Raw genomic sequence first — 25,492 nt, forward strand, 5'->3', positions numbered from 1 at the left:
CAATGTCGGTTGAGAGACAGTGTGAGCAGTAGCCGGATTGTCGGCATCTTTGCTACGGGGCTGAATGTCTTGTTGTAGTTGATGTCGTGTTGCTGATCGTAACCGAGTGCCACGAGTCGAGCTTTGTGACGTTCGATTTGACCGTTGGGAAGAGTTTTGACTTTGTAAGTCCATTTACAACCAAGTATGGGTTTGTCTGAGGGAGGGGGAACGAGCGACCACGTTGATTGTTGTTGAAGTGCGTCGAATTCGGCTTTCATTGTTGACCGCCAGTGTGCTATTTTTAGAGCCTGAATGTAGGAGTTCGGGATGTCTGTCGGGGTTAGTTGAGCTAGCAGATTGAAGACAGGTTTGGGTTTAATGATTCCAGACTTTAGACGTGTTTGCATTGGGTGAGCTGGGACAATTGGGTTGGTGCGGTGTGTGTGTGGGATGTTGGCTGTGGGAGCGGGTGAAGGTTGCTGAGAGTCCTGACTGGAGAGAGGTGGTTCGTGAGTGTTAGTGAGAATGTGTGTTGAGTTAGACGCGGGAGTGAGAGATTTGGATGTAGTTGAAATGGGGGTGAGGAGAAGAGGAGGTATACTGGCGGGAGGTAAGTGTGGTGATGGGGGCGGCGTAGACACAGTTTGTTTGAGAGGGAATTGTTGTTCGTAGAATTGAACGTGACGTGATATGTAGGTGTGGCCGGTAGTGAGGTTATGACAAAGATAGCCTTTGTGTTGATTGGAGTAGCCCACGAAAATGCAGGGATGTGAGCGCGGAGATAGTTTGTCGGCAGAGTAGGGCTTCAGCCAAGGATAGCACAGGCATCCGAAGGTGCGGAGATGATTGTAGAGAGGCGGATGAGTGTGGAGGAGTTGGTACGGGATCTTGTTGGAGATGGATTTGGATGGTAGGCGGTTGATTAGATAGTGGGCTGTGGAGAGAGCCGATGTCCAGAATTTGGACGGTAAGCCGGATTCATGTAACAGTGCTCGGGTTAGGTCAAGCAAATGGCGATGTTTTCGCTCAGCTAGACCGTTTTGTTCTGGTGTGTGAGGACACGAAAATTGATGAAGTATGCCTTTGTCTTGAAGGTAAGAGCGGAACGCGTGACTAATGTATTCCCCGCCGCCGTCGGAGTGAAGAACTTTGGGGGTTGCATTGAATTGCGTTTTGGCAAGATTACAGAAATTTTTAAAGGTATTTAGTGCTTCATTTTTGGTGTGTAGAAGATATAACCAGGAATATCTAGTGTAGTCGTCAATGTAGATTATGTAGAATCGGTGACTGTCGATAGAGTTGTGAGGTGCAGGACCCCAGACGTCGGTATGAATAAGATCAAACGGGGCTTGAGTAACGGACATTCTTTTATTAAACACGAGTTTGTGAATCTTAGCCTGATTACAAGAATTGCAAATGAAAGAACTAGGTACAGTGATGATGTCGGGATTGTTCCGAGCAAGAATGTTGAGGGTGTCTTTGCTGGGGTGACCAAGGCGGGAGTGCCAGACGTGTGCGGAAGAGGTGTACGCCGTGAGAGCCTTATTCTTGTTGTCCGGTGGTATGCTAATATGGTACAGACCGTTCCGAAGTTGTCCATGAAGCAGCGGACGATGGTCCCGTAGATCCTTGATTACAAAGCCGTTAGAATCAAAAGAAATCGAAACAAAATTATCTGTAGTAAGTTTTGATACCGACAGAAGGTTGTGGGTGAGAGAGGGAACGTGTAGGAGATTGTTGAGGTGTAACTTACGGGATGTGTCGGGTATGGGGAGAATGCCTTGACCGGCACTGTTGATTGGAATGGAATTACCGTTCACCGTCGAGACCGTGTCAGCTCCTTGGTAGGACGTCGAGTAGTGCAGCTGATTCGCGTCCGGTGTGAGGTGTGTGGAAGCGCCGGAATCAAGAATCCAGTCTTGGCTGATGGGGGCGGTGGGATTTGCAAAGAGGGCTCTCGGATGTCTTGTATCTGTTGGTGCGTATTTGGGATTGCTGCGGTGCGAGCAATTAAGCGCAATGTGGCCTAGCTTGCCACAGATTTGGCAGAGAGGTTTGGGCGCTGCTTGCGGGTTGGACGGATAGGTGTTCTGGGTCTGAGGTTGCGGCTGAGGTTTGGGTTTGTTGAAGCGGCGATTGTTGCCATTTTGATTTCTGGAGGAGTTGACCGAAGCGGCGTACAGAGCATTGTGATTGCCGGCATTGCTGGAGTGTTCTTGGAGATTTTCTTGCTGTAGATGGATCTCTTCATTGCAGAGGAGAGCGTAGAACGTGTCAAGATCGATGGGTAGCAGCGAGTTGCGGATGGTGGATTTGAACGAGTTGTACATGGGCGGTAGCCCGTTGAGGATATGAAGCATGACGTCTTCCGGTTCTATCTTGGAGCCGGATGTGGAGATGTTGTCCACTATTGTCTTGATGCGGGTGAGATACTGTTGAACCGAGAGATCCTTCATTTGTGTGCGATATAGCTCGTTCTTGAGCTGGATCACACGGGATCTGCTGGTCGGTTGAAGCCTTCTTTCAAGAACATTCCACGCTTCATGGGCGGTGGAAGACGTGATGATAGACGGTAGGATGGATTGGGAGACCGTACAGAATAGAGCGGAGAGGAGGTTGCTGTCGATGACTAGCCATTGAGCGTAGTCTGCGGACTGGTTGTCCGTGGGAGCTTAGACGGTGCTGAGAAGATGTCCGGCGAAGCCATTTGCCGTAAATTGCTTGAGGAGTTGTACGCTCCATGGATGGTAATTTTCGGGTGTGAGGGGGTGAGGAGCAAGATTCTTGATGTTGGAGACAAGAAACTTGAGGTTTGGAGGGATGCTCGTCGTCATGCCGGTGTTGTCGATGTGCGTGGAGGATGTGGAGGAGGAGGAGGGGTTCGAAGAGTCCATGGGTTCTTGATCTACCCTTTCGGCTCTAGATACCATGAGAGAGTTGCAGGAAGAAAGAGAGGAGAAGGATCAAGAGAGAGAAGATGTAAAAGAAAGAAGTAATTCATTAAAAATATCAGTTACAAGGCTAGCTATATATAGACTAGAATATAGGCTTGAATGTAAATACAGTAATCCTAGATACAAGGGAACCGGTATGTGCTAATAGAAAGAAGACAGTAAAATTGGCGAATTGAAACCCTAAGAAATTAAAAATAGGCGAAGTCGTGGAGCTTTGAGGAACTTGTGTATTTATGCGTGCGATGAGAGGAAGAAGCGTGGGATACATTTTGCTTCGGGGAGCGAAACCCGAACGACAGCGAAAGACGAGCAAAAACGAAATAGAAAAAAAAATTGAACAGACTAAAATGAGGTGTGAAGAAATTAAAAAGAGGCAGTGAGAAGTTTACCTTTTGAAAGGGAATGTTTGCTGAGTTCGATGAGCAAGCAGGCATTGACAGGGGGAAGCACAGAATAGCGGGACATACAATCGCGAGAACATATAATTGTATATAACATAACAACGTAAAAACGGCGCCATTTCATTTAGGAGATGCGCTGATACGAAGAAGATAAGTATAAAGGGAGGAAGAGCGGTAAACTTCGTGGCGAATAGATGGAATGATAAATAAAGACGGATTGTGCCATTTGGCTGTTAACGACGGATTTACATTTAAACTTTTAGATGGGAAGATTCACAAGCGACACTTTAATAATAGTATAAATATAGATATAGATTTTATGATTAAATATGAAGACAAATTAATTAGAATTAGAAGAATAACACTGACAATAATAATATTTAAATTAGAAAGATTATATCATTTTTTTTAATTTTCTTTAAAGTTCAGGCATTCATTAATTATAAATATTTATCTTTTGAGGGAATCTAAAAAAAATTAGAATTTATGTATTTAACATTTAAAATACATCATTTATATCTTCTAGTACTCGGTTGATTCTATTAAAGGGGCTCATCTAATATACAACTTAGCTCATGGACACCCTCGCTTGTAAGGTCTTCAAATACACATCAGACACATAGATGCCTTCACCTGGGAGCTCCACTGGATCCCACATTGTTGAGCCTGTTGATACCTACCTGAACCACTTGGGCCCATCAATGCTCTTCCGGACGAGCTCCTAGCCTCCTATGCAAGACCAAGGGAGATGAGGTAAGAGAAGGCTTTTCAATGATTAGTTGGATCAAAGACGAAGAAGGGCAACGAAATCGACATCATGGTGATGGAGAAAATACTGTGTTCAGTCACTATACAGTTCAGAGGCTAATCAGAGCGCCCCAGTCACCCGGTATACAATGCTACACAGCATTAGTGCACAACAAAAAAGTGACGTGGCACGCTCTGATTTGCCTCCGAACGTTGTCCGGTGATTGCACAGAATAATTTTTCGTGGTGATGAGTGATGGAAAATTTATACTTGGTATTATTTTTTATTTTATTTGAATAATTTAAGTGTAAGCATATAAATAATATATTTTTAAATATTAAATATATAAATTTTAATATTTTAGATACTACAAGGTGGGATTTATACACAAATAATAGGCAGGATGATTAGGCTCTTTTCTTTTTCGAGCCCGATCGAGAGACTTCCAGGCTATGCTCACGCAGCAGCGGACTTCACCATCGCCAAGTCCAAGGGCAACTTTATAAAGCCAAGAGAGAGGAAGACGAGACGGAAGAGGAAATTACATGGTTGTGATTGTGTGTGGATGACGAAGATGGGAGCCACCGAGCCGAAGCTTGAGGAACTTCCAGACAACAATAAGCGCGTCAAGAACCCTCTAGTGCCCATTGGTATTTCCCCATGTCTTCATTTATCGTTAGGGTTTCGGAGTTTGTGACAGATGTAGAGACGAGTGCTTGTTTAAATGGGAAGCATATTAAAACATAATAAAGAAACCTCTTTGGAAAATTCTATTTTTGTTCATTAGTCGGTTTAGTTCTCTCTGCAAAATTAATAAGCGTATTTTGAATTTTGTTGCAGTTTTTTACGACATTGTCTAAATAGGCATTCCTTCAGGCTGCTTCTCCTCTACCTGAATGAAACACAGATGAAAAGTTTAATGATATGTGCTCTTCAGATTTTATATCGCCTTTATACTACCAAGAAAGTTTGATTTCCTTTAGAATCTTGTAGTTATTTGGGCATGTTAGGTGCTTGTTTGAAAGGATTGGAAGAGCTCACCCTGGGTCCTGTTTTTTTTTTTTTTTTTTTCTGAGAAGAACAAGCATTTTAACTATGTTGTTGCTCAAATTTTAAGGAACTTTTTTTTTCCTGTTATATATATAATTAAGTATTTCACAATTTTATTCTTCCTATCCTAAAAGAGAGTTTAATTCCGCCCATAATAGTAAGATAAACTAGAATAAATTAAATTTAGAAGTTAAACTTACTAATATAATCAGACAGAATTTACAAATAAGAAAACATAAAAATTTAAAAAAAAAAAAGTTTAACAAAGGAATTTGCCAAGAGAAGAGCATCAATGAGAAGTTAACTGACGGTAAATGTAAGGATTTTTTTTTTTTACTTAAAATTAAATGTCATGTGAGTAAATATGAAGTGTTAGATATTCATTATGTTTAGTTTTTTCTCAGTATAATGGATGAATATTAACAGAGACATTGAGTTACTTAGCAAAATCAAGGTGATTGTAAGTTCATAATTATGGGGATTTTATGTCATCCAGGAGCACTTATCACAGCAGGAGTTCTTACAGCAGGCTTAATGAGCTTCAAGCAAGGGAATTCTCAGTTAGGTCAAAAGCTGATGAGGGCTCGAGTTCTAGTTCAAGGAGCAACTGTTGCTTTAATGGTGGGCAGTGCTTACTATTATGGGGAACAAATGAACTGGTTCAAAAAGAGCAAAGATTGAGCGGCTTCAGAGACTGCAAGTGGTGGGTGTACAAAGTATTATGCAAGTATGCAACTGTACCCACCCTAAAAAAAAACTTTTTTTTCTTCCCTATCAGGTATGGAAAATGAGTGTTCTTATGGTCGTGATATGGCTCTCAAATCTCAATAGTGTTTCATATGAAGGTTTTTGCCGTATAAGCATTATAGGCCATCATGTTCTTTGTATATTCTCTCTCTCTCTAGCTGTTGAATCCTCAAAACATATAAAAGAAGACGGTTTTAACGCAGCCATCAAGAAGCTAAAATCTGCTAATGATTTAACTCAGGCTGTATAGTTCAACAATAACAACAACAACAACATCAAGCCTTTATCCCACTACGTGAGGTCGGCTACATGAATCCTTTTTCACCATTGTGTCATGTTTAAAGTCAAACTCTCATTTAAAAAAAAAAAAAAGGACATAAAACATTCAAGCTTGACAGCTTTTTTTTTCCCTCATAAATCAGGAGACAACATCAAAATTACAAGTGCTAAAATGCGAGAACGGTGATGCATAATCGCTATTTGCTTATCTTAATGTGAAATATGGACGCTACATATATTAAAAGATATAACTTTATTTTCCTCCAAATGTTCCTGCGATTTCTTGCACTAATTAACACTGGAACCAGAGCTTCTTCCTCATTTATGCTTTAAAAAAGAGCAAACAGAAGATTATTTTGGCGTACCATAATTTCCTTTTAGCTGCCATCTCCATAGCCATCTTATCTCTCCATGATCAGGTGGTCAGATTTCAACCAATCCAGTTCTGAGTTACACCAACGCCATGGCTTATTCATTAACACAATTCTCCAGTTAAACTTCTGCAATTGCATCATCACCATCACAAAGCTGTCGCAGTTGAGCTGCTGGCCTCACAGCCATCTCCAACGTCACCTTGTCATCAAATGATTGAGAATCCCATATATTTCTGCAGTGTTTGCTAAGCTTCATTATGGACTATGAAGCACCATATTGAAACACAAGAAAATAATAAACAAAAAGCAAAAAGCATAAAACTATACATGATTCCATGAAATTACCTTACTAGCTTATTTTCCGCAACACTACATAATCATGGAATCAAAATCCCAGAAAAATATTATACGAGAATCATCTAGACAATATTTAGAAGGATGGGAAACACAAATCATTATGAATTATCTCACCACCAACCACTGAACAAGGAGAATATTACTTATTGTAACCTGACTACATTGCTAATTAGAATTCATAAAATGTAGGAAGATGTATCCATCAAACAGCATATAATGTCTCTCAGTATTCCAACTAAAAGCCTGAGCTTGAAAATAAATTATTTGCAAATTAAGGGGATATTTGCTTTGAAGTAAACAGCATAAAGTATTCCGAATATAAAGATTTTGAAAATATTAATATCTGATCTGAAGTTAAAAAATATAATTCATCATATAATTCAATTTTTTAAAATTATTTGTCAATTTTCAAAAACATTATAAACCCCGTCCACAATAGATATCCTTCTGAGCTGTATACCTAACAGCATACAACCCTTCCAAACTATACTAGTTTGTAAACTTTATCACATCATTAGAAAGAAGAACGGCTAATATCCCTCATCACTAGTTTTAGAAGGTATAAAGCTTAGATCCATTTCAGGAGAGGCAAAGGATATTTTAGACAGTTATTATAAAAAAAAATTATCATTGAGTCTTTGATGGTAGCATGTTTTGTATTCATCATCCCCATCCTTGAATTGAATTTTTAGAAAATTAAATTTTCAACCATCTTTGTTTAAAAAATAAATGAAAACAAAAAGAAACAAACATCATTAGAGCATTGTGCTTTTTTAAGTGATGCATGTGCTTCACTAGTTGGACGTAAAAGCCATCCGAATGTAGTGTGAGATATCAACACTCAGTCCATCGTACATAGTCATGAATCATTAAGTTTATCAATTTGTTTTGTAGTGGTGCTCAAATAATCATTTGTGATTGTAAAAATGCTTGTCACTATCACTGTAATTAAGTTTATATCATCCAACAAAATTACAACATTTCTTTAGCAACCTCTACGGATTAATTTCTCCCTCTTTCTCCATGCCATAAGATCATTTATTTCTTTACCTTAACTCGCTGCCGTTAAGGCATTAATCTATCTGTTCTTCTGAATATGTTGTTTCAATTTATATCCCTATTTCTTCCCTTCTCAACAAGTAAATATAAGTTTATAGCACGCTTCAACTGCCCCATCTTAGATCATCTCCAAATGAAAAACTCATTTTCCACTCGAAAATGCAGTAATACTTCAAAATGCAGTAATTCATCTTCAATTGAACTCTATTTCTTAACACAAAAAAGAATATTTCGTATATATTCTTTCTCAACCACAAACGCTAGACTTTCTCCCCTCCGCGCTCTATTTCCACCAAAAATGTGTTTGTAAGCAGTGCGACGCCAATATTGGATTACACTGTTCACGAACGAGAGAATGACGCGTATTTTGCCGTTCGATTGGAGAAGTTCACGGACGCCAAACAAACGTATAGAATTCGGTTGGAGATGCCCTTAGTGCACACATCGCCTTTCATAATTTATTCCTACATGCAAGATTCTCTAAATAATTATGCATTTATATTAAACCTATATGAACTCTATATGTGCAGAAAAATATAAAAGTAACCATAATTACTTTAAATTCTATATATGATTATATACAACATGTGAAAGTACATATAGACGTCTTTAAAAGTATTATAATAAAAATAACTTAAAAGTATATCAAAAGGGAAAAAAAAGACGCCAAGAGAGGACGAGGGCTAAAAAATGAAGAGGCGCGTAGTCGCGTAGATTTCAATATAAGGGTAAAAAATGGATCAATCCAATAATCAGAACTTTTAATGTATGAGTTTGACAATCCCTATCATGATTGGTTCCTTCATGAATCCCATGATCATTCAAAAATATGTATTAAAAAACATTAGCTTATTCATATGCATATGAGATTCCCTATTAAGAACATAAAAAATTTATCAGGTGGTTATTCATTATTTTGAAGTGCACCATAAAAATCATCTCCATAAACAAATTAAAGAAGAACAGCATCATTGAAAATGGCATGCACGTCAAATATAGACAGTAATGAAAAGGAAACTCACAGAGAAGGAGATCCATAACTTTCTGGCCACTTCATCTTAGATGCATATATATGCAACAATGAATGAATTGCTGTCAAGTGGAAGTCAGTTCATAGGCGTCTTAAAAATAAGCTCCTTAATTTGGAATTTCCAATATTCCTATGAGCAGCAATTGGCAATGATCACACTGTAATAGTTTTGTTCTCCTATCTCAACAGCCAAACTTTAGAATAATCAGCAGCCGTATAGATCTCAACTGCAAAGTGCTTCAAGTATCACTAAACAACCTGGAGAGAGCCTGTTTCAGAAAACTGTATTCATTAACCCTAGTCCTTAAGAAAAAGATGAGCACATCAGGGAAATCAAACTTGAGGCACAAATACACCGGTAATATCTGAAGTTGAATAGTTCAAGCATACCTATCTTATCCAGTTGAAAGCTCATCAAGCAACTTTCTAGCTTGTTTAAGGGAATTATTGTGCTGAATTTCTGCAGCCCAAATATTAGGTAATGGCCGTACTATATCCTGCAAATCCTTACTTTCCATGTCCAACAAACCCAAAGCAGTTGAATCCATCAAATGACCACTAATATTCTGCCAAAACAAGAAAACGAGCTTAAGAAAAGATTTGAATGCATTGCTACTATAATTGCTAATTGCCATGCCCAGGATTCTCTGCAAGAACAGCCCATGTAAACATAGAGACGGTGAGAATGGTTTCATCAGTTGATTATCCAATCTCAAGCATTGAAACCAGGCAGAGAGATTGGGTTGAATGAAACGTCAAAGCAGAAAATCCAGGGCGATGTGGTGAATAAAAGAAGAGAGAATATACATCAGATAAAGAAATGAAGGAAAGGTCAAAGCAAAAAGAAGGGAACATAGTAAATAGACTGATCTTTTGGGTAGGCTAAAGCCAAAAACCCTTGAACTTGGAGGATAAACAATGTAGATGCTCTAAACTACAAAGCGTAAAGCTTGCTGCATGCATTTTTGCCAAAGCCTACCAGGAGCTGTTATAGGATAGCTTTGCAGGCCCATGGATCAGCCCAGTCGAATCAAGGATACATGCTATGCAATAATGAGATTTATTGATCTTGTACACGAAGAGAGAAAACTATAACATACTAGTTCACATAAAAGAGGAATGACAAACTTACAAAAGTTGATCCCTGACAAGCATTGCTAATGACAAATCTGAGAAGGCTCTCCTCTGCACTGCTGAAGATTTCACTGGAATCAACATAAAACGTAAAATCCAAAGATGAAACATCTGGTACTGCTCTATGGTTTTTCATAATAACCTTTTGGTGCTTTCTTAGCATATTTTCCAACTGATGACCAATCGTTTCATGATATCTAAAACTTTTCTTCACTGAATTGTCACCAAATTGGAAGAATGGATGGCATGAAATTTTATCTAATCGAAGCAGCATTTCTGCTCGCTCGCCATCAGCCCAACAACAGCATAAAGATGACCCATCATCTAAACTAGAAAAATTTTAAATGAATAAAATACAAATAGACAATTCACTTTTATGCAATTCGTTATAAGAGTTAATGCAGATGAACCCAATGATATGATTCTATAGAATTTAAGTTCAAAACCCCTCAGTAATATCCAGCAAAATATCCAAAATGCTTCAAATCATTTTCTGATTATGTATTTCAATGATAGATGCACCAAGCCATCGTGATGATGAACAGATATCATACTTGACATGTGCCAGTAAAATCAGGAGAAGCTATTTATTTTTACACTAAGCTAATTTGGAAAAGCTAAAATTTAATTGAACGCAAAAACTCTCCATTTCAGCTTTTGCCGCTCCTTCCACTATGCCTCCTTTGTTGGAAGCACGGCAATGCATGAAAGCTTAATTCATATCTTTAGCAAAATCAAGTCCTCAATCCATGCTTCCGGCCAGATCACAGACATAATTTCATGTATTTTGGTTGAAAATATGTTGTCCATGAGTTATACAATGTCATATTGACTTTAATAGGCATCAATTCATTCCATAGGTGTAGCTCCAACTATTCTCAACATTCACGCTATATAAGAAATAAGGGGAGCAAATATGGTTTAATTACTTCATATTTCAATCACTTTACTGATTTTAGGTAACAGTGTATAAATATTATGTATTTCAATAAGAAATGTAAGAGAAAATTTGTTCTTTCATATTTTGCAGTCTGTTCATGGTATCACAGGCATGTTTTTAACAGTAAGTGAAATTCCATTGGAGATCATGGCACTCCATGAAGGCTCAGTGTTAAGAAACAATACATTCAATTGGATACAAAGACGGTGCAGAAACATTGCAACAATTGGGTTAAATATTTGGAAGAATGATCAAAAGACAACAAGACGATTATAAAGGTTTATCAACAAAGAGAAAGAAAGTTGAATGAAACAAATACATCTTCATAAAAATAGACAGCAAACTGCCAAGCACTATATGTATTCATACATAATGTTTTAATACTTTTTTTTTTTAATTTACAGTTTTGAAGACTAAGGAATGACCTTTCTTTATTAGATTTAAACGAGAATTTGACTTTTAATAGGACACAATGGAGAAAAAGGATTCATGTAGCCGACCCCACTTAGTGGGATAAAGGCTTGATGTTGTTGTTGTTGTTGTTGTTTTTTTTTTAATTTACAGTTTTACCTAATCAGTCTAATAAATGACCCAATGGATTTGGTTCACTGTTTTTTCTATAAATAGTTCTCATATTGCTATACAATTTTGTTTGGAATAAGAAATTCCTATTTTCTCCTCTCTCTCTCCTATGTCTTGGAGTTTGCACCTACTCAAAAGGTGTCTTTCCTTCTTGCTCCGTCAAGGATCATAAAACTTAGCAATTCAGGACATCTCCTCTACGAGAGGCATTGATTAAATTTTCGCCATATGTATGTAAGTCAATCTCTACAAATAACTCGACACAGGCTAATTGGATTTAATTAAATTTATGAATGATTCTAATCAATCATGCTTCTAAGAAGAGAAAGAGAGAAGACAGGATACATTATCAGAGCTTCTAAGTGACACACAAGAAGTAAAGAAAATTATGCTTTCCACATCACAATAAGGGAAAACAGATTATTCTTGCTCTGAGAAATCTAAACATGTTGAATTGTTGATACAAGATCATTTTATCATATTATAAGATCACCAAATGCATTCAAAACCTACACTAGGATTGGTCAGCTTATTGATGCATGTTGACTGATAGTAGGATATCTCAAGCTGTGGGATGAGAAACAATTCGTGTCAAACATGCTATTGAATGATGTTTATATGTGCCTAGGTTACAATTTATAATCAGTTAGTAAGTAGATAAAAGATATGAAATATAAAATGATAGATTTTTCCTCCATTATATTTTTTAAGATTTAGTTTAAGGAGAATGATTGGCAGTTCTGATGAAATGATGGGCTATACTAGCTTTTCACCATTGAACCTCCATATAACCTCCATATAATAGTGTGGGTCTTGTTGCCTCCTCAAATTCCAATATTACATTATGGCATAAGCATTTGGAGCATCCTAGTTTTCTTCTACCGATAAAACATACATCTAAAAATATTTATGAACAAAAAAATATACTCCTCAATTGTAGAACATGTGCTCTTGCTAAACAAACCCGAAGTAACATTTCACTACAGCCATGTAAACCATCCAAACCTTTCCACCTAATTCATAGTAACATTGGAGAACTTGTTAGAACTCTACTAATTAATAAGAAGTAAGAACTGGATGATTTATAATACTTATTAATAACCATAAAAGGGATTGTTGGTACATGGGATAAAATCTAAAGCATGCTCATTGTTCAAACTATTCCACAAACTTATACAAAGGTGTTCCAAATCTACATCAAAATCATCAATTGTGGGCTCCGAAAATTTGCACCCTGGCCTCTCCGCAGACCCCTTTATTTCTTTTTCGTTCATTTTCGGGTCGTCGAGGAGAATTTTAACAAGTAGGTTCTGGGATAAATGTTCAGAAGGCAGATTGGATTGTGAATAAGACATCACCCATAGCTCGCCCTCATTTTACGATGACTTTATGATTTGAGTTCATAGGAGCAAGCCCATATAGTTAATTAACCCTCTCAATAACTAGAGAGAACTTTCGGTTAAGGTTAGTCTTCAAACAGATACGTGGTATCCATATATATAAAACATCTGGCGTATAGTAGGAGCATGAGTTGGTATTTAAGGATTTGATATTTAAAATTATAAACTTCACTATCTTTTTAGTTAAAGCAGATGATGGGGGAAAATGATGATTAGCCCAATCAAGATCCCTTGATTCAATCATCCTGAGCCATCATGGTTCCTAGTTTACTTAGTCAAAAGAGGTAGTCAACCCAACCTAATATAAGGATCCTTATCGGCAACCATGGATTGCTTCGTCCAAGAGTACCTTATAGACCTGGGGTGAATGTTTGTCTAAGGAGATAAATTTGAGTCCACCTTAGTTGACAGAGGGCTTTGTGCCCTATCGATTATATCATATTGATTCATTACTCAAGGATTTAAAATCATTAGGGAGCTTATGAGCTCTAACCATGACTGTAATTTATTTGTGCCATTTGGCAGCAAAACTACCCAATTCAGAGGGTCTCAGTTATAACTGTTTACATGTGATGTAATTTGGCAGCAAAACCACCGGTTAGAGAACATGTGCCACGACTTTACTTGCAAGAAACTGTTTGAGAGTGAATCCTAGTGATAATCCCAGCCAGACATTGGCTCTTCATGAGCTGAAGTGATTTTCGAGCTCATCATAAAATCGATTGGTGATATTCATCAACATAAAATCGATTGACGATCAACAAAAATTACTGGAAAAAAAATTATCTTGTGCATGTCCCCACCATGTTAACTCAAGTCTTGCTCATCTCTAACTCAAAATTTGGAAAACAAACATATTATACACAATTTTGATGTGTCAAATCCATGTTTGGATGAGTTTGATGTGTGTTCAACATGTATACGGCACAAAAATGTAAGGCTCTTAAAGTTTTTATATTAAATATATTATTTTATTTGTGCATTGCTAGTAGAAATAGTGTTATCTTTATGTGTGAGCGTTGTTAACTCTATTTTCAAACACTTGGTGTAATAGAATTCACGCATCAATGACAAGAATTATCTAGAGGAGTATTTAAAAAAAAAATTGAATTCACATTACCCTCTTTTGATGGTAGGAGAATAACAACCTTGCAAATTAATTCACTATATATCTAATAGCAAAACTTACCCAACAAAAATCCAGCTAAGGAGATCTTGATTGATGGCATCTTTATCTCCATTCTTGATCCTGATCTTCCATGATCAAGTTCAAGTTTTTTCAACACAAGATAATGGATTGTTACAACCTTGCCACACAAAAGAAAAAAATTGTGTAAAACTATCAGGCACCCAAATGTCCAATAAAAATAATCATAATTATGTGAAACAATACACAGCATTACCCTGCTGAGCAACCGAACACGCTTGATGTCCATTAATTGAACTAAATTTGAGATCAAACTTAGTGAAACAGAGTTGAGAGTGTCCTCACTATTCCTATCAAACTGAGGCCGCATGGTCAGTCGTTTACTGTATAGAAAGCCAGTTTCTTTCACAGAATTAATTACAACAAATGATACAGAGGTCAGAACCAATTTGGGGAATCCATCTGAAGAGCTGGAACAATGAATGTATTAGAAGATAGTTCTAAAATCATTTCTTTGACTAAGGGAAAAAAAAAGAAACTATTTCATTATTCAGATGAGTCTAGAAATATAAGATCAAAGTTAAGTAAATAAGTTTCAAGAAATAGATTAAAATGAAATCATTGAAGAGAAAATAACACATGTGACAACACAAGTATCAATTATGCTACAAGCAACTATTTCATAAGGGCATACATAGAAAATTTTGAGATCTATAGCTAGCAATCTTAAGTATGGGTTTTATGTTTTAATTTAGCTCCAATGCTCAAATTGACCTAAAAATACTTGGTTAGAAAGTATAGAAATGATCTTTGTTTATTAAATTTAAATGAGAATTTGGCACTTGATAGGACACGATAGAGAAAAAAAATCATGTAAAGGCTTGATGTCGTTGCTGTCGTCATCTAATGCATGAATTGAAATCTCTAAATGACTACGGACCTACAACTGGTTCACAGCTATGTAAAGAATCTCCTCAACAAGCAATAAGCTGTTTATAGCCAAAAAAAAACATAGGTTGTACTCTAGTCATATTAGAAATGTTTAAATTCCTCATTAAGGATTATTGATAATTTAAATCCAAACGAACAAGTTCACGAGATGTGATAATAAGCCCAATAATAGGCTGAACAAATTGAAACAAATAGCATAAAGAACCAAAAACTGCCTTATATTTTACCCCGTATGCTAGTAATTCTAAATAAAAAGCATCCCTCATATTAGTTCAACTCCATTTATGTTGCCATTTTTCTTAATAACTATATACCTGTGCACCTAGTGTAAGTGTAACGTTTATATTGTTGTTTAAGAAAAATATAATCTACCCAGTTTGCTTCAATTCTATGTCAAAAATATATATAGTTTTTATCATGATTTAAAAAACAACGAAGTTCGTGATCTAGTTTGAAAAATAAAATTATATTTTTTACTCTAGCTAAATTTCCGCAACTGAAACACTAGATTTCATAAAAGTTTTAAAATAAAAAGATTAAAGAAATTAATATTTTAAACAACATCAAAATGAAAACTCTGCAAATGTCATAAAATAATTAACCTTAGGAGTCATGAATAAATACGTCTAGAAACGGGCATACCAAAATTAAAAAAAAAAACTTTAACCTCATACAAGTGGTAGGGGCTAAGGGCCCACTGCCTTAGTACTATTAGTATTTGGACAAGAACCTAGGACTCCAACCCTCTATGGGCTAGTTAGATTGCTCCAAATAACTATGACATGGCAAAATTCTCCCAATGACTAAAACTCGATTCAATACACATGGAACTTAGTCCCACAAAACCATATGAATAGGCTAGAATTCCATTCATTCTATAGTACTTATAGGGTTTTTGGCTAAGCACTTTCTGAGCTACCCAAACTTGCTCCTAAAAACATGCCAAAATATAGAAACTTCAAATCTTCAAACAATTAACACTCTGCAGTATCAACTCATCAAACAGCTCAATGGATGAGAAACCAACGGATCCTAAAAGGAAAAAGTGCATGGCGCGTCTAAACAAAGCTTATTACTTTAGTTCATAGTAAAATATGATAAGGTTGTCAATTATCTCACCAAAAAAAAAACTTATGTAAAATATGATAAGGTTGTCAATTATCTCACCAAAAAAAAAAAAAACTTATGCATAGTTTTTTAAAAAACGCATTCTATAAGTATGATCAAGGGAAGGCATATTAATCACATTTTTATTATGTATCTAATAATCTGCAGCATAGACGTTCCAGAGAAAACTCAATTTGTAATAGAGGAACGATGCATACCATTTCAAAAGTACCCGGTGAAATGTTGCATTTACTCCAGGGCCCAAGCCAACAGGATAAGTATAATGATGTAGTTTACCTTGTATATAAATCTGAAGCAGAAAATTGTGAATCAATTGACTAAATAAATGAACAGAAGAACAGAAATAGAAGATAACTAAAGGTCAATTACCATGTTTTGATCATCATAGACATGTAAACAGATACACTCGTCTCTCCTATGACTATGGACTACATTTTCATTGCTTATAAAGGACCCAAACTTGAAAAATAAATGCATGTTCTCTATGTTTCCACGAATTGAAATGAGATTTGAATTGACCAAGCTTCCATGTTGTGAATTAGCATGACTTGAAGAGCTTGATTTGTCAGACTTCATAATCTGAATAAATGATGTCACTGTTAAAACCTCCTGCAGCATAGAGAAGTGATTGAGTAACTCCTCTTTTAAGAGGTCTATTTGGCTCAAAGGCGCCATCGAGTCCCGAGTGATTGCTAAATGCACATCTGAAATATCATTCAGTAGAGTGCATGACGGTTGGAACTCCAGATCACTCTCACAGACATTTACCAAATCTGTTTGATACTCTCTAATTAAATTGTCGCTGGAAGTCTGATACCTTGGTTGTTCTTGATGCTGATCCATGCCAAATGAGAAAAAAACTTTCCAAAGAGACGTTTTAGAACTCAATAAAACCTTGGAAGAAGTTTCTTTGTTCTTGACTTTTTGAAAACATAAAGGACATTCTTTGGAACACTTCATCATGTAATACCCACCAATTTGCAGTGACTGAGGTTTTCAAAAAAGACAAATTTATCATGTTTATAGCAGGGTAGACGAGTTCATATATTTGAAAAATATATATATATTTAAAGAAAAATATTATTAAATGGATTCCTATAGGGCAAAGAAACTAATGCACCTGATACTTGATGAAGCTATCAGATATGAATTCTAACAAAACTGGATGTAGACCAACAGACTTATTTTCCAGCACAGAACATCCTCTACTGCATAAATATCCGGTAAAATGAGGCTTTTGAGGACTACTGCCAAAAGTAAGCAAACAAGCAAAAACGGGCCTCAATTCAGCCCGTTTAAGATCATACTTAGAATCAGGTGAATCCCAGATTGATTCAACAAAGTTTGGTTTTCTGCAACATCTCAACTGTGGAATATTAAGTTCACTTAAATAAACGGGCTCTCCATCTAACTTCTGTAGGGAATGGCCAGATGGGTGATTGTGTGCATCTTCATTATGGAAAATAGCATCATAAGGCAAAAGTAAAGCCTCAGAAAACAAGCTAGAGCTGTGTGATGCATCGCTGTCAAACTCACACTGCAACAGCATTCAAACAGAAATAAACAATACACCTTTGTAAAACAAAACAAGAAAAATATGGGTAATTGAGAGTACAATGAAGCATACATTCTTTGCAGCAGGAAATTTGTGGGTCACAAGAAGCAGGTGTGCAATTCCACTAGCATTAGTATTGCTCTTATCGACCGTGCATAAAGGAAGATTAATAGGCGCATTAAGACAAGTCGAATTCTTAAGATAAAAAACAACATAAACAACTAGTTGACTGATTTTTTTCTTCACAGGAAGCTCATCAAAAAAACTCCTGCATGAAAGTAGCTCGGCAGAATGCAACTCGGAAGATTCTACTTGCATGGATGGGCCTTCTAGGACAACCTTAAACTCTTTAACCTGAAAAAAAAAAAACTTTATTCATTATGATAATCAAATCAAGTGATGGAATAGACTAGATCACTCTTCAAACAATGAAAATCATTAGTTAAACAAGAAGAAAAAGAACAAAAGTAGGATGACATGCTAGAGAAAATGTGCTATTTCAAGATATTTATATGAATAAGATGGCTACAACTCTAAAATATGAGTTGCAAATTCAATATGCTGGCACTTAGTTGGCAGAGACTTGTAGTGTTTGGAAGCATAACTCGAACAACATACACGAAAGAAAGTAAACCAACAGGCATTGCTACTGACAAAACCATAAATATATGTAATTCAAGTACAGCAGAAAAAACCCAAAGAACCATCAATGAATTTCTCCAAACTTTTGGACCTCTAAGGCACCAAAAAGAGAAACATAAAATTTTAATTTATGTTCTCTAGCATCAACTTCGCAGAAACATTAAGTCAAATAAAGAAAGTTTGAAGTGAAAGGCAAAAAATAAGACCTAGGGGCAGATGGAGGTTGTTCTACAGCTTCATATCTTCTCACATCCCAAACCAGTACATGAATAATAAAACAGTTCATCAACTTATCAGGTCAAATACCGAGATTAATGTCTTACAATTACATGAATAGGGGCCGTAAACTGCTTGACACTTGATCGAAATTTCATAATAAGTTAGGACAAACTAGGATATCGCTTCCATGAATATTTATTGTGGATAGGAGAGAAATGGAGCATGATACAGATGACAAGAAGGGAACAATACAAGGTCCTTGGACCAGAGATTAGCCATAAGTACTAACACATAAAGAAGACAAAATAAAACCACATCTTTCAACACTTTCTTATTATCCATAAAAAATAGCAAAATTTCAATACTTTTCCTTCATTTTTCTCAATTATTCTTTGGCTATAGCAGCTCTGAGACGAGGTATGTTTCTTACTACCAGTTTAAATAAAGTTAAAAAGCCTAACAACATTCCTGAAGCAGAATCTCTGTTTCACTCACATACCCATACAACAAAAACAACCCTCCTCTAATGGACGAACTCAACCATCAAAGACACAAAACCTCATATATGAAAATTAACCTGTATAGAGAAGCCCAAACTCTAACAACATGGGAGTGAAAGATGATTTATGGCCTCCAAGAAAGCCGAACATGTTAATGATCTCCATTAGCATGATCAAAATGTCTGGACTCATCGTCAACATAACCAAGTCCTAATGTAAGCTTTCATCAGGCCTAGAGCCAAATCAATCATTAACCTAAAATATAAAGTCACATAGCATAAACCTCAATCTGCTTGACTTGTCTAGCAAAGTTGTAAGTGAACCAATGTGCTAGATGAATAACTCATACAAAATTCGATTAAAATTCGTTCAAGTTCATTCAAATTAGTAATTAAACAAATTCTTTTTTTTTTTTCAAACTCAGGCTAAATAGACCAAGCTTAACAAAGTTCAACCCATTTATTCATCTTAGCAAAAATCTCGATTGTTATTAAACAAAATAAAAAATAGCTTGTTAAATATTTGATATTAAGCTCTATAATAGCTTGTGTATTATTTAATTAAAATTTGATTGATTATTTATTTATTAGAAATATATTATATTTTTGTTTATTAATCTAGGCTATTTTTCCAGTTCCCATCCCATATTTTCAAAATCCCAAAACTCTTGAGGCCTCAATGACCAAGACAACCTAAGACAATCACAACAAGAGCTAGCTAGAGAAAGAATTCATGAAACTAGAGGCATATGAAGGAGCAGAGGTACTGTGAAAGAAATAGCAATTCATAACAAGCGAAAGACCTTGTATCTTCTAAATTCAACTACTCTCAAAATTTTACATTACAACTATTTGACTTGCTTGCTCCAAAAAAATATTTGGCATGATTTAATCTAAATATTACAACTAAGTCTATGGAAATGCTTTCTTATTCTTGTATAAAATTCAAATTAATTAATTGCTTCCATAATAACTTTAACATATCCAAACCGTCTATCTGGTGCCCTTCATTTCAAATTAGTGTTAGAAAAATTTTTTGACAGCTTGGTAAGATTATTATAAGAATTTAAATAAATTTAATGCAATTACTTCTTATTTCTCCATTTCAATGAATGATTCTGTTGGTACTTATTTATATTATATAATTCCAAGAAAGCTTGTTACCTGTTTGTTCATTTTTGGTTTAATAAGTGTCAAAAAATTATAATATAATTCAAGATTTATTAAATTGCTTATTCATTTTCTTGTTAAATTATTTGTTAATAAAAGAAGCCAGGTACTCGCTCAAATTTTTAGCTTGTTTAAGTACGTACTTGATTAACTTAAGCAAACCAAGTTCAAGCATAGAAAAATCTAAACAAGCAATACAAACATATACATGAAAGCTCAAATCAAGCTCAAGCCGACATGAACAACTTGTAATATAACCAAATCAAATCCAAATGTACTCAGCTTGGCCTGACTTGATTACAGCCCTACTTAAATATAAGACTTTAACTGAAAAAACTAATAAACAAGCAATCAATCTAACAAGCTTAAACAAGTAGCTGGTGTTGCAAAAAATAATAGAAGTCCCACATAAACACATTTAAATAAATTTGTAATCAATTCTTAGATGAATATATTATTGAGCTTGTTAAGAAGCTTATTCATGAGCTTTAAATGATATCATTTATAATCATAGACAATTAAACACCAACTTGGTCAAGCATGTTCTTTGTCAATCAAGTATTTATAAAATGTTCAAACCTGTTATATTAATTAATTAAACATTCATTAATGAGCTCTAACCAATCTGAGTTGGGAGTAGTTCATTGAGCATATTGGTCATTTACAATCCTAGTGGTAGCGGTAAAAAAATTATGGTCTGGCTATATAAAAAATGAATGAGAAATATAACAGCCCTATCAATGTTTAAAAAAAAATAAAAATCTATGTTTACCGCAACAATTTTACACCTACTTTTAGAAACACCTATAGCCACACCCTTCCCCAAATGGAACATAGCCAAAAAATAGTTGTCCTTTGACGATTGTTGACGCATTCAAAAAAGTTATGTATAATACAAAGCCTTAACAAAACAAAACAATGAATCAAGCATGAACTATTCATTGACAATAAAAGCAAAATGGAGATGAAAATTGTTGCTTTCAATTTAAACTTTAAAAAAAAATGAAACTAAAACCAAAAAATATATACTTAAATAAAATCATGCAAATCAAGATAGCAATAGTGGATGACTGGAAACGGTATAATTAAAAAAATATCAAAAAATTATAATTTTAAATATAAACAGAGCCTAGGCTGTATTAAAGCAATGAAAAAGTGCAAGTAAATCATTGCTAATAGAGGAGCAATAAGTCTGATGGAACGCGGAGTAAGTCGGCAGTCTATCACCTCATGAATGCCCTGACAATGGAAACCGGAAACAATATCTGGTATCACAACATCTATACTTCCAGTGGAATCAAAAAGCTGCAGCTTCCCTGAAGAGGTGATCTGAACATTAAAAAAAAAATTTTAAGTTGTGAAATATTATGATCACTGCAATGCTAGTTCTTCAGATTATTGCAAAAAAAGGAAAATAAATTAACATTCTACTAGGTCAAGAGATCAAGAGTCAATTGTGATAAAAAGCAAGATTAGCATTACTGGTGATTGTAAGTTTTAATGGAAATCAAACAAGTCGCCAGATCCATTCTCAAACGGTCAACACAATAAATAAAAAATAAGAAAAAAAAAATCTATCAGAACATGCCTAGTTGCACATCTACGTGCATGTCTCTGCTAACCTTGATAATGCCCATCAAAATGCAGCCAAAAATGTCATTTGATACAATTCTTCTAACCATAGGAGACGAAGGAATTCCTTCGCAGGGCACATTGTCTACAATTGTAGGTTTTCCACCATGACACGGAATTTCCTTCAACGCCGATGCCCATATCACTTCACATTTGATGATAAAGTTAGATAGTGGTACTACCTGTGCGCAAAATTTACTCAAAGTGAGCAGCTTTCTGCAGCAATCAAAAGCTCGAACAGCCACTTAAGTAAGCAAGTGTGAGCCAGATAGAAAACAAATTTGGAAAGAATACAGATTTCACCAGCTTAAGGGGTGGTCCATTCTTTTCATACTTGATAGCAGACTGCCCATGTTGGCAAAAGTCCATGAAAATCCCATGCTGTCACAAGGAACAGCAATCTTATTACAAAGTATACCAATTCAAGTCCTAGAAAACATTTAGAAACTGATATTATATAATAATAAAGATGACAAAAAAAACAGCATAGAATTCAGATTACTCACTTGAGGTTGAATAAAATTTGAATGCAAATATGCACGTGCATAAGCCTGAACCAGTCCTTCCTTCTGGAGGTAACTTAAAAACGCAGATAGTCAGCCAATCTGAACCGGGAGTATTATAGCAAATCAAGTTTGATTTTTTTGATCAACAGCTTCCCAGTTAACTGTAAAGTTTACAAATAACTAAAAAAAAGCTCCGCAACTACAATGCAAAAGGCAAATTACATTTCTTGAGCCAAGAATTTCCTTGTTAGATAAGAGCTTGGCAAATTTTCTTCTGAAACAAGAGATCAAGAGTAGTGACCTGCTATTCAACAAGAAAAGTGCGAATCATGGGTCATTAATGTTTATAATAGCAGTAGGAAGCATGAACATGAAAATCAATAACAGATATACCAAAATTTAGCAGTAGGTGTGAGAGATTCGATAAACCTCAGTAGCAAGCTCGGACTTTGAGACCTAAAGTGACACCTGTTTCAAGTAAACACAAATAGCACAAATGTAAATGCCATGTCCATCGCGGATTTGAACTTGAGATACATAAAAAAACAGGTTTTACCTGGTATCAGAAATTGAAAAAGACTTCACATCTATGGCAGTTCTGGAACAACAAACAAGCAGATTGGTTTCAATCCAAGACAATACAGAACGAACCAATTGAAAGTTCTGAATGGAAATCTACAAGCAAGTACCCAAAAAAAAAAAGATGATATAACAGGATGAACCAAAAAAAAAAACAGAAAGAAATCTACAAGGCAAGCAAATATCAAAAAAAGGAGAGTAATAAATAAAGAGATGGATTAATTGAGCAAAAGAGTTAGAGCATTCCTAGAATTACAAAAAACAAGTTCCCCACTTGTCATTAAACTAATAAACCACAAGAAATGTTCATCTTACAAAGGGCATTCCAACGTCAATTCATAGATAGTGCAAAAGTTCCAATATAGCCAACTTACAATAGCACCGACCCTTAGAGCCGCTAGTGGTGCAAGGTTGCTATCAGTGACCAAAAGCCAAACCTTATCATCCAACTCAACAGCCATCCCTTGCATGTAAACTCGAGTAATAATTCCATTATAAACTGCACCATCCTCAATCATTTTTGCCCTAACATCCTCTCCAAGCTGCATAGCCTCCAAAGGTAACCGACCTAACGAAACCGACGTTTCCAAAGGTGTGACGTACATGGCATACGATATCTTCTCACCAACAAAGATCATCTTTCTCTTCAATCCTGAGACCATAACAACCTTCCCAACAAGTTTAGCAAGCGCAAGACGCCACCCAGAAGAAGGCTCTAGAAAGTAAACAAAGTCGGAGACAGAAAAGCAATGGCTATTCTGAATCCATAGAGAATAATCGAAACGATACATATAAAATGATTTGGAGCAAAGATTACACTTGCATGTAAATAACTCTGCAAGAAAACCAATAGAATCCGAATCAGACCCGGTGTTTCGGCAAGGAACGGTGAATACTGGGCTGACTGATCTCAGAACACCCACAACGCCTTTTTTGCTCGACAATTCCACACCTTTCCGCAGAGACAGAACAGGCATGTCTTTGGGCATCGCGAGCGATGGTGAAAAAGTGCTCCATCGAATTACTTCCAGGAGCCCTCCCCTCCGGTCCTTGAAAGGAAGGAAATTCCAAGCGAGAACATGTACTTTGCATCCGATGATCCTGAGGTCCAAATCAAGAATGGCGCAGGATACGATAGAGGAACCATCGCAGAATGAAAAGAAGTGATCAGAAGGATCCGTGGGGAGATCTACGGTGCCCACGAGTACGACGGGGCATTTGAAGGGAGTGAAGAAGAGCTCGGGGTTTAAATGCTTGTTGCAGATTAGGAGATTGGTGAGATTCTCGGCCTCGATAACTTTAGCAGGTTGGTGCTTGTGTTTCTTTAAGGGGGGAGAGCAGGAAGACAGGGAGAGCGAGAGGTCAGTGACGCCGGTGAGGGGTAAAGAGAGGGACAGGAGATCGGATATGGTGATGATGCGCACTTCTGCCATTGAAAGAGGCATCGAACGAAACGAAGCAGGCTGCTTTGGGTTAGGGTTTAGAAATGAGATGCTTGCGCGGGAAGGCTGTGCAATATTTGAGCTGCATTCTTTATATGGGTTCTATAGTGATTGAAATGATTTTATTATCATACAATAATTTTTCTTTTGGGGTAAATTAAAGGATCATCTCTTTTTCATTATTATAATGCATATAATTATAAAAGCTGCAATTATTAAGAAGATTTTTTTTTTCAAATAAATTACAATTATGAAGATAAACTTGACTCAAATGGAACAAAATATTACCGATGAATGAAAATCGAGAGCGAATGTAAAACCAAGGGCGCCCCTGTTTGCCTGAGCATAATACCAAGGCCGTCTATGAGATTAAAGGAATAATATGTTAGATGGAGAGAACAAATATTGATTATCATCGTCCATAAATGAAACATGAATAACCCAATATCATTGAAATAAGCCTTCAGTTTCGTGAAAGTCTTTTCACCTTAAATATTATAGCTCAATTGTCTTATTAAACTGAATCCACGGAGTAATATATATTTTATGTACAAATCTTATGCTAATACTTTCTCTCTATGAAAAGTAGAACAAACAACGAATTGATAGGTAGCATGCAATCTTAACACCAGAAAGGCAAATTTTAATACAAAAACATTTTGAAGGAGGATTTTCCACTCACAGACATAAAACAAGGGCAAAACATATATAATCTCGCTTAGGCTAAAAATAAAAGATGAAAAGCTACAGGTGTATTTATAGTTTTAAATCTTTGAATTTATTTGCAACCACTTTTAAACCATTTCAGCAATTAGTTATTTAATTATTGCTCAATTTTCTAGAACGAGGTGTACTTATGGTTCCACCATTTTGATAACAAATTGCAAGTTTTAAGGACATGTTAGATCAAAGAGCAAGTATAGGCATAATTAAGGTTACTGGGAACGGTCATGCCGAGACCTCCAAATTTAAGAGGCATGCGCGT

The 25,492-nt window shown here is 36.0% G+C and overlaps 2 protein-coding genes across 11 annotated transcripts; one reads left to right on the plus strand and one right to left on the minus strand.

The window, feature by feature from the left end:
* Window positions 1–3,805: 3,805 nt before the first annotated feature.
* On the minus strand, window positions 3,806–24,583 carry LOC110115320 (CST complex subunit CTC1). Of its 10 annotated transcripts, none has more exons than XM_020848514.2 (19): window positions 23,440–24,583; window positions 23,043–23,161; window positions 22,880–22,954; window positions 22,709–22,790; window positions 22,487–22,549; window positions 22,284–22,361; window positions 21,971–22,162; window positions 21,576–21,677; window positions 17,891–18,172; window positions 17,384–17,800; window positions 16,633–17,250; window positions 16,461–16,552; window positions 14,441–14,654; window positions 14,227–14,344; window positions 10,114–10,439; window positions 9,372–9,547; window positions 8,974–9,250; window positions 6,527–6,768; window positions 3,806–4,066 (listed from the first exon to the last, which is right to left on the minus strand). In XM_020848514.2, exons 1-16 carry the CDS (start codon window positions 24,508–24,510, stop codon window positions 9,377–9,379), a joined length of 4,020 nt encoding a protein of 1,339 aa, XP_020704173.1. In that variant the 5' UTR covers window positions 24,511–24,583; the 3' UTR covers window positions 3,806–4,066; window positions 6,527–6,768; window positions 8,974–9,250; window positions 9,372–9,376. The 10 variants fall into 10 exon arrangements, with proteins under 10 accessions (XP_020704173.1, XP_020704180.1, XP_020704178.1 ...); XM_020848521.2 differs by lacking the exon at window positions 3,806–4,066 and having other exon boundaries at window positions 6,224–6,768; window positions 17,384–17,471; window positions 17,571–17,800; XM_020848519.2 differs by lacking the exon at window positions 3,806–4,066 and having other exon boundaries at window positions 6,224–6,768; window positions 22,709–22,787.
* LOC110115324 (RING-H2 finger protein ATL48) lies at window positions 4,506–6,011 on the plus strand. Its single transcript, XM_020848527.2, has 2 exons — window positions 4,506–4,735; window positions 5,632–6,011. The coding sequence occupies exons 1-2, from the start codon at window positions 4,651–4,653 to the stop codon at window positions 5,814–5,816; spliced, it is 270 nt and encodes an 89-aa protein (XP_020704186.1). The 5' UTR covers window positions 4,506–4,650; the 3' UTR covers window positions 5,817–6,011.
* Window positions 24,584–25,492: the final 909 nt, after the last annotated feature.

This window comes from Dendrobium catenatum, unplaced genomic scaffold (genome assembly GCF_001605985.2).
Source record: "Dendrobium catenatum unplaced genomic scaffold, ASM160598v2 fragScaff_scaffold_586, whole genome shotgun sequence".
Taxonomy (NCBI): Eukaryota; Viridiplantae; Streptophyta; class Magnoliopsida; order Asparagales; family Orchidaceae; genus Dendrobium; species Dendrobium catenatum.

Excerpts from the sequence above, each read along its gene's own strand:
- LOC110115320 (XM_020848514.2), bottom strand. The coding sequence starts at position 24,510 with ATGCCTCTTTCAATGGCAGAAGTGCGCATCATCACCATATCCGATCTC. Across the intron at positions 22,362-22,486 it reads CAAATTTTATTCAACCTCAA|CATGGGATTTTCATGGACTT; the intron begins GTGAGTAATCTG and ends TCCTTGTGACAG. Across the intron at positions 10,440-14,226 it reads CTTAGCTGGATTTTTGTTGG|ATGATGGGTCATCTTTATGC; the intron begins GTAAGTTTTGCT and ends TTTCTAGTTTAG.
- LOC110115324 (XM_020848527.2), top strand. The coding sequence starts at position 4,651 with ATGACGAAGATGGGAGCCACCGAGCCGAAGCTTGAGGAACTTCCAGAC. Across the intron at positions 4,736-5,631 it reads GAACCCTCTAGTGCCCATTG|GAGCACTTATCACAGCAGGA; the intron begins GTATTTCCCCAT and ends TATGTCATCCAG.